Source organism: Merops nubicus, unplaced genomic scaffold, assembly GCF_000691845.1.
Source record: "Merops nubicus isolate BGI_N331 unplaced genomic scaffold, ASM69184v1 Scaffold23628, whole genome shotgun sequence".
NCBI classification, from domain to species: Eukaryota; Metazoa; Chordata; class Aves; order Coraciiformes; family Meropidae; genus Merops; species Merops nubicus.
The window spans coordinates 253-10,098 of NW_008626679.1; the positions used below are offsets into that span (position 1 = coordinate 253).

The 9,846-nt window shown below is 37.7% G+C and overlaps 1 protein-coding gene across 1 annotated transcript; it reads right to left on the reverse strand.

Annotated features, from left to right (window-relative positions):
* Positions 1–377: 377 nt before the first annotated feature.
* SKA3 (spindle and kinetochore associated complex subunit 3) lies at positions 378–9,045 on the reverse strand (the record flags this gene model as incomplete). The annotated part of the gene is made up of 7 exons (XM_008946093.1): positions 8,995–9,045; positions 7,956–8,121; positions 5,399–5,813; positions 2,012–2,109; positions 1,086–1,273; positions 679–882; positions 378–496 (listed from the first exon to the last, which is right to left on the reverse strand). Coding segments are annotated over exons 2-7 (1,130 nt in total), but the record flags the coding sequence as incomplete, so codon positions are not given.
* Positions 9,046–9,846: the final 801 nt, after the last annotated feature.

Genomic DNA, 9,846 nt, shown 5'->3' on the forward strand with positions numbered 1-9,846 from the left:
GATGTCCCTGCTTATAGCAGGAGGGTTGGACTAGATGACCTTTAGAGGTCCCTTCCAACCCAATAGGTTCTATGATTCTACTAGATTCTGTTCCAAGATTGCCATGAAATAAAAATATGCCTACAGATAAAACAGTAAAACTAAGTACCTTTTTTTTTTTTTTTTAAGTTAGGAGGATTCAAACACACAACCTATTACAATATTTGTTCTTTATGATAAAGGCAGTCAGATATTGCACTAAAGAATAGTTACTTAGTTGCAGCAACAAGATCTATTTCGGTGGTTTTAAAGCAAGCAGATAATTTGTAAATGCATTAAAGCATCTTCATAGCTCCTCCAAATGAAATTACTTAACCAAATTTGTAAAACAGTCATACCTGTTCTCTTTGTTGCAGTAATCAGTGTAATTGCTTTCACATCTTGTAGTATTTCCTGCCTTGGTCTCCATTTCCTTTGCTTTAGAGTAGTCTACTTTATGATTATACTTGGACATAAACTGTAGGAAATCAAAAAAGTAACAAAAAGAATAAGAATTCAAAACATGATTATAGTTTATATGTTTTTAATAAGTAGCAGAGAACTTTATTTTTAATAGAGCTAATTTGATAGAACTAACCCTTTATTTTTACTATGTTGATATTAGAATTATTCAGAAATAAGAAGTGTGTATTATCTAACCTGTAAAACATCATCTGGTATCCTTGTTATTTCTGGAGGTGGAGGAGTATTGAGTAACTGATCATAAGGTTCTATTTTGGGAGGTGAAGGGTCTCCAAGATGTTGAAGGTACTCATCGGAGCTCACGGCAAAAGGAATTCTATTCCCCGTGTGTTGTTTATCTGCTGCATTGTTCTTTGTCACTGACTCAATCTTCTCCTCCTGCTTCACCTGCTGCAAAAGAGGTATTAAATGGCTTCAGTTAATTCACCTGTCTTCGGTAAAGTATTTCAGAAATGTTCTTATCAAATTACTATTAGAAAAATCTACAATGACATAAGAAATAGTCTTGGCAAGAAATCCCAAACTGACATTTCAAAAATATTTTTGGTAACAAGTGTGTAAAAATACACATAATTGCTCTTTACTACCTTAGCTTCTGGTTTTAGCCATCTTGTTTCAAAATCTGGAAGCCGTGGTGTTTCTGTGTGACTGGGAGGAGGCAGTTCTTTTGTTTCTGGTGACCTCGATAATACTGTTCTACTTGTACTGGAAGAAGCTTTCACATCAGGAGTACAGAACACAAGTACCATAGGAGAAGCCATCCAATCAGCTGCTGAAATTAAGGGCAGGAGATAAAAAAACATATGTAGACTCACACATACACCTAAGTTTAATTTTCTAAGTCTATCAGCTTTTCATAGATGTGCATCTAAGACACCTGTATCATTTTCACTGATATTTTTCATATGAAGAACATTCCAAATTACAGAAATCTGTAAAAGCTGCAAATGCAACAAATAAATAAGTCTAGTCTCACTATTGAACAAAGCTGAAGAAGCCCAGCTTAAATCAGCATTGCTCTAGCTTCTTATATATTCAGTTGTCACTATGTTTGCCCCAAGATCTTCACACATTTTCAAAAGAACATATTACATCTTCTCTCAAAACTTGTAGCACTGCTCTTGAAAATGTAAGTTACTGGCTTGTTAGCCTCTTTCAAAGCAGTTTCTTTCCCACCTTTAAACAGATTAATGGGTATTCTTGGAAGAAAAAGCTAAAGTTGTCAAACCAGTATTTTTATTTCAAATAAGGATGTTTCAGTTACAAAATGGTGGATCCCTCTGTATGAGTCTAGAAGGATATGAGCAGAATAAGATTTATACCAAAGTGGAAAACTTTCCCATAGAAGCCACCAATATTTCACTTTCTAGACGTTGGTACTCATACAGTGACTGAGCCTGAATTAATTATATTTAACAAGAAACTGTTTAAAATTTATCACATTTATGAAGTGCTTACAGATGCATTACATAAAAAATGCTTATGTATATGCCACATTTATTTAACTTACTATTCTCAGCTCTCACTTTTGATTTTGGCTGAGGAGTGACCATGACTTCCCTGGATCTCATTTCTCGTACTTTCAGTTCTTGAACATCTTTAACCAACCTGAAAACCAAACCCCTCAATTAGCTCTCAGGTTAAAAAAGGCAATTACAACCAAAGGAAAAATAATCAGGTTGACAGTATTCTAGTATTTGTTCATCAACATGCAAGCCAAAAATTCATTTCCTCAAAGATGACTTTTAAGATTTTTCATCAAGGATTCTACAGCAGCAACACTACTGCATGCAGATGTTCAGCCCATCCACAAATTATCATATACACTGAGATTTCAAAAGCATAACACATCCCCCCAAAGGTATCCAGGATAGGATCAATATTCTTTGTCCCAGAAGATCAGTTCTGTGTAGTCTATTTTATTTTTAATTGCCTGCTGCCTACAAAATTCTCAATGACAAGAAGAAACCTTTATGGCTCTTAACCTACTAATGTTATTGTGAACTCTCAAAGAATGAATTAATAATCTTTTAGTTTGATTAAGATCACTTCTGTTAATCACTAGCTGACTTCAAGCCATTTAATATCAATCCACAAAACTGAAAATAGAAAATTTTAAAATTATTTTTTAAAATGCAAGATAGTCTAATAGAAAAAAACGTGTGGGCAACTAAGAGGCAATACGAGACAAAAAAAATGGAAGCTTACCTAAACTTGACATAAGTATCTATAAAAACCCTTTTAAAACACTTAAAGTCATAACTATGAGAATCAGATTTAAATCATCTCTACAAAAAACCTAAGCTTAAAAAAACCCACCATTTGAGTCAGCATATTTTACTTAGGCAAACACATCTCAAACACTGAGTTTTAAAAAAAAAGAATGTTCCAAATCATCTTTGCCTTGGCATTATTACAGGTATCTGAAACAATATGTGATTTTTAGTTTTTACAGCAGATAAGAACAAGCATAACTACAAACACTTTTGTTCAGATACCTTCCCTCCCTTCTTATAGAGACCTTCCAGTGCCTGAGAGGGGCCTACAAGAAAGCAGGGGAGGGACTATTCACAAAGGTCTGTAGTGACAGGATGAGGGGTAATGGCTTTAAGCTAGAAAAGGGGAGATTTAGGTTAGACATTAGGAAAAAGTTCTTCAGTATGAGGGTGACAGATCCCTGGAATAGGTTGCCCAGACAGGTGGTGGAGGCCCCACCCCTGGGGGCATTCAAGATCAGGCCGGATGACGCTCTGAGTAGCTTGAGCTAGTTGGAGATGTCCCTGCTTATGGCAGGGGGGTTAGGCTGGATGACCTTTGGAGGTCCCTTCCAGCCCAGACATTCTGTGATTCTATGATTCTTCTCTTTCCCACTTACTTGTGGTTCTGGTTTCATAGTAGGTGCACTGAAGCATATTGTTCTTTTCACCTGCTTCAAAAGTGAAAACTTGAAAAACAAAGTTGGAAGACTTGAGGCCTACTAAACATTTTTGAGAACTTTGAGACTAATTTTCAAGGTGGTTTTCACACAACGCACGGCTGCTAGACAGATTTCAGCTAGGTACAAGACCTGGCTGGGACAAGAAAGGGATACAAAAGGGCAGGGTGGTTGGTCTCCAAGAAAGTCAGAATTATGACCTGCTGTTGTTCCAGGAAACCACAGGCATCAGGCTGACCCATTTGTACCTTTGTTTCTTCTTATCTGATGCTCATGGAATAGATTCTGCCCATTATCTGGTGAAATTTTTTTTTTCATAACATACTTGCTGGCTTAGTGTTGTGCCCATTTAACAGGCTGAGCTTCTCACCAAGAGGTGAGATGAGTGCCTTTTGGAGGTAAGAAGCTATTTAACTGTTTCAACCTTCCTGATCACACCAAAAGCTAACTCTAATGTTATAAAGTAAACACCACAAATAAGCTAAAAGACAGTTAAACAAAATCTTAACTCCGGTGACTTAATATGTCATGATCTCTCATATGCCACTAATTCTGAATCCATATGAAGCTTATTTAATTAGGGTGTGCCCATCTGTTTTGGTCATTAATAATGACAATCAGTCAATAAAGAGTAATCACATCATAATTAATTCTCTACAGAATTTTAATATCATTAGGGGTATGGAAGACTGCTAGCATGATTTTTTTTGTGTATTATATATAAATATTACCAGTGGACTGTTTCAGTAGAAGCCACAGAAATAGAACCTAGATTTGTATATGTATCCATTTATAAATTACATCTCTAATTAAAGAAGACGACCATATTTAAACCAGTTTTCATTAATTAGGAAAAGTAGTACAATACCACAAACATGTATCAATATCAGAGGAACTCAAATTGTGTGAAAAGCTGAAGCTCTTTTGAGAGTGAATGATTTTTGAATTAGTATCTTTCAGGATTCAGTAAGTATTCTTCTTAATTATAACTCCGATACTTAGAGCTTTATAGACAATATTTACAGAACTATTCAATAGGAGAAATCCCACAACTACTTTAAAAGAAAATGTCTTTTCACTTTGACCTCCCAACCCCCCTGTAATCTTAATTAAAAACACACCCAAAATTTAACTATTGCAGTAAACTGGATCTTTGGGGGACAAAGTCAGTTCAGGTGGCATGGTTCTGAAGAACTTCACACCTGTGCCTATACTGCAAGTATCAAAGATGTTAAAAAAGTTGATTATTTCCACAGCTTCTTTTGAATATGGTTCTTGGTTTTGGAGTAATTTATCTAAACACTAAATAAGTTGCAGAGCAATGAGATCTTTTAATTACTGTCAGCTTTTAAAATGGAATGTGTTGCCAAATATTAACTGTAAAAACATTCTTAATTCCTTTTACACTACCTTAAAAGTATAGAAAAACTTCTGCTGAGGCACTCTACATCTCATTGCTGCAAATGATTTTCTTTAATTTTAATTAGAACAGTGAAAACCTGGAGATAGCTTTTTCCTGCAGTCTTCTGTTTGAAAAGACAACAACATAAGAGGTAAGATGCTTTTTATGGAACAATTCAGAATTTTTACAGGTTCCTAAAGCTTTTGGAAAGTTTAAACTGACTATGTATTATCTACTGCAGACAACATGTAATCAAATCCAAGGTAAAGGAAAGCAAAAGATCACCCATACACTCCATTTCCCCTTTGCAAATAGGTTGCACATGGAGCAGGTTTATCATGGTGCAGCTGAGGGAATGAGTATTTACTTGGCAGTGTCTGGCATTGCAAAGGGTACATGAAAAGACACAGAGTTGAATACAGACAGGACTAACCAGATAGGTGATAAAAGATCACCTGCTTCAAGAAAGAGAGAAGGGCAATAGCAGCAAGAAATTAGTAGATCAATAAGAAACTACAGAAAACTCAGTGGAGAAAGAAAATCTGAAGTAATTGACTCACTTTGTGCTTGCCTGAGCCGTTTTGCAAATAAGCGACATCGTATAGTCTTCGTTCATACACATGGTGTGTTCACTAATGCCAAAGTGTTCGAGTTTTGGTGTTGCACACTCATAATCGTCCATCTTCAGCATGCATTTTGGCGTTTTGGGCAAAACACAGGGGGTGTGTGTTTTTAGTGGAGTCCTGTTCTTTAAAGTTTCTTGATAGGCGCTCGCTGCGTGCTGTCCTCTCCCTGCACTCCAAGCCCTGGGGAAGGCGTATTGGGAAAGCCCAAAATCAGCGAGCTGGGGGCTGCGCAGCGGGTCCTTGGGCGCCAGTGGCTGCTTGGCACAGGCTGGCAGGTCTGCTTTTTCTTCATCCGATTTATTCTGGACAGACGCTGTCAAATCACCCTTAACTGTTTCTTCCTTCTCTTCTGTTTGAAGAAAGCAACAAAAATAATTACATCAGAAGTTGGTTTTAAGAATTTATAACATAAAATGGGGCTTCCCTCCCAATTCAACATTTTTTATTTACTATAGTAAAAAAACCTGATTCCTTCTTTCATTTTAAAGCACAGAACCTGAAGCTATGTTGTGGCTTAGCTCCAGCCAGAAACTAAGGCACCACGCAGCCACTCACTCACTCCCCTTCATCCCATGGGGCAATAAAAGAAGGGCAGGACTTCTGGCTTCAGAGAAGAATAGCTTAACTAAAATCTAATAATAGCAATAAAAATACAAGAATAAAATTTAAGAATAATAATCATAGTAATGAAAAGGAAAATAAGAAGGGAAAAATAAAACCCCAAAAAGACAAGTGATGCACAATGCAGTGGCTCACCACCCACTGCCCGATGCCCAAGCACCAATCCCTCCCAGTTTATACACCAACCAGTACACTCTATGGTATGGAACATCCCTGGGGCTAGTTCAGGTCAGCTCTCCTGGCCACGCCCCCTTCCTAGCTTCTCGTGCACCTCCCTGCTGGCACAGCACGGGAAACAGAGAAGTCCTTGACTTATGGTAAATGGTACTTGGCAACAACAAATCATTAGTGTGTTATCACTACTCTCACAATAAATCCAAACCACAGCTCTGTACCAGCTACTGGGAAGAACATTAGTTCTGTCCCAGACAAAACCAGGACAAGTTACAGCAGAAATCAAAAGCTCCTGTCAGACTAAGCTATATTTATGACAAAGGTCACATTTACTGCTTTTTACTCTCTTGGTAAATACTATTTCTAGGGAGAATGAAATTGAAAGATTTTTATATAGGCATATTTTTAATAGAATTCATGTCCCTCCACAGAGCAGGCAGGAAGGGCTAATCTTAAATATATTTGTTTTTATATCAGTGCAGGAGTGGAAATTCATCAAAAATGTAGAAAAAATGACAATGAAAACAATTTGAGTAGAACTGAAAATGGTTCTGGGCAGAGAGCAAAGGCCACACACAGTACTAGAACATTCATTTTTCAGAAAAGCAGTATTTAAAAAAGGTTCTGAGGCAGCAACAAAAACTCACGAAAGAGGGTAGCTTTTTAGGTAACAACCCAAGACCACCGCAGAAACATGCAAACAATTTGCTGCACGCTTCTTTCAGCTGAAACACCTCAAACTATTTGTGAATTTCTGCACAAAGTAAAAAGAAAGAGGAAGGAAAAAAAGCACTATTAAAAATAACACAGCAGGGGCATTACCTTCTCATGTGTATTGGTATTATATATTCACATACGCTTAAATATACATCTTAAAAAATAAATTAACCTCATAGCTGCGTTTGGAGTCTTCTTTAAAGGCAGCAACAGGACAGGAAGATTCTATGATACCAAAAGCCTTCTGCTCCATTGTTGTAGAACAGCTGTAGTAGCTTAATCCAGAGGTGACTGAATGTGGCCCACAACCTTGTGTAACAACTGGGTAAGGCTCAGGGGAAGACAAATCCTGCCAAAGGCTTCTTGAAGATGGATTGGCCCTTGAAACCAAGAGGAGTGTGCATAGGACTGACAGCTGCTGCATTTTCAACTCATTTGGCACGTATAGATTTTCCACACGGGTCTGTGTGTGCTTTCTGAATGGATTAAAGATCTTCCCTCCTCCAGTGATCAAGCTACCACTGCTTGTCATGTGTCACCTGATTCCCCATACGTGCTTCTCCCATCTCCTCTGCTGTATACTGGTTTAGTATTTTCTCTATGATTTAGGTTAACAGAATCACCACGTGACTACAAACTAATTTAGATGCATCTACAACAGTTCCCCACGCACAAGAAGCTGGGGCAGCATAATTCTGGGTTATGAAAACATGTTTGCTAGCATGTTTTCTGAATATAACTATTACTGGGGAAAAAAAGCAAACCACACACTAACTTAGAAGCATGCCAGGAGGTCTAACTGTTATGGTTTATTCTTAGGCACCAGTCAAAAAAGGATCTTTTACCCTTGATGTTATTATAAAGCAGATAACATAGATGTAGTTGATATCAGATTTAATAGAAATATACACATAGCTAAAGAAAAAAATTTTACAAAAATCACATTTGTCCTCCCACATGTATTGCCAAGAAATATTACCTGTAGAGTCTTTTACAGGTGGTTTGTAGCCATATTTCTGGAACAGCTCTCTTATTTTTCCAAGATCTGCTGCATTTCTTTGTCTCAGTATTTCACTTGCCTTCATAAAGTCATGAATCGCTTGTTTTTTAGAGCAACTCTTATCAAGACTGGCATTAACATTTTCCTTTGGGGACACAGGGTGGGAGGGAAAAAAAAATATTGGTTTTCAAATCACCACATGGTGGTTGTTCACACATGGAGTGTTTCAGGAGTAAGTATTAACTTCAGATGAGCATAAGCAGCAAATTTAGTTCTTATCTATACCTGAAAACTAGGTTATGAAGTATCAGGAAAATGGAGGAAATAAGTGTACAAAAACTTACAAAAGTTAATCTAAGATGACTGTTCATAGTATGATAGCTACTCACTGGTAACCAAACAAAAATATATGCTTTTACTCCATAAAAAAAATGGGATAACAGCAATTAGTTTGGACTTTTACTCCCTATGTACAAAGAATCAGTGCAGAGCAGATAGAAAAGCACAAGCTTATACCCAGACTTAACTCTCAATTATTTCTACACTTGCTTATTTTCTTTAGCCCATTGTTCCTACTTCTATTAAAGAAATAACAAGCATTCTTCAGAATGGCTGAAGGTACTGAAACTTTTGTGAAGATTTTCTTTACCGCAAGTGATAATCCTTGAACACAAGGAAGCATACCTCTTCCCTAAAGAGCTGCTGCTCTTGAGTACTTCTCCCTACACCTTGGCACAGCTACAACTTCCCTGTTACCTTTGTCCCCTACTGATTCGAGGGACAGCAGTGACTGCAAGCTACTAAATACTTCTAGATTGACTTTAAGCCACTGAAAGTGTTTGGGCACAGCCCTGACATCTAGAGACATTAAATGGACTTACAGATCAGTGAATAAAATAAGAGTCAGAACTGCAGACTAACAAAATTGTATTGTGACTTAATGATGAAAACAGAACCGTAAGTTTACGGAACATCTCTGCTACCTACTTTTCAAGAAGGAAGAGAGTTAAAATGTTACCTTCAGAGTCCTAATTTCACAATGGAGGTCATGTAAGACTCTTATTGGAGATTCATCTTCATAGCCTTTGATATGCATGTTCACATAAAAGTGTTTGGAAAGAAAAAAGGGGGATTAGTATTTTAGCATGCAAGTGGATTCTACATCAGAATACAATCTTCCGTATTAGAGATGTTGGAGTCATACATTACAGCAAAACTTAACATAGAGAAAAACAAGGAGAAACTAGTTCATATTGGGTACCTTGCCACAGCACAAGGCTTCTGTTTTACTGCTTGCACACATTGGAACAATAGGTATGTCTCTGGGCTATCAAAGGCTATTTATGCTAAATCTTTATCCTTAAAAAGCTTGAACTTGAATTAGTAATAAAATTGAAAAAAGTGATGTAGACACCACTGAAAAACACATCAACAAAAACTGAATTCTTCTGCCTTGTTTGCACACGGGCAGATAGTGTTGTTCACTTACACATGCAGCAGCCATTACTCATTTCACTGGAAGAACAAGGTTAATACAAATAACGGAAAAGAGACACCTACTATGCGACAATACGTCACAAGTCCTTAGAAGCCTGAACCATCTGTGCAGAGAGAGAACAAGCCTCACAAATATATATTCCTATGTCAAACCATGAAAAGAGTTAAAGCAAGAATGCGATTCCCCGTTCCTCTCGTTTCTGCCTGTGATGAAGCTTACCTACGGGCCCGCGAAGGAGCTCAAACAGACAGCAAGACAGGAAAACCAAATACCCCGCCGAGCGGCTCCCAGGCCCGTCCCTGGAGCCCCCAGCCCACCAAGGGCTCACCGCCGCACGCCCGGCGGAGAGCGGGGTTGCAGTGGCAGGCGGGA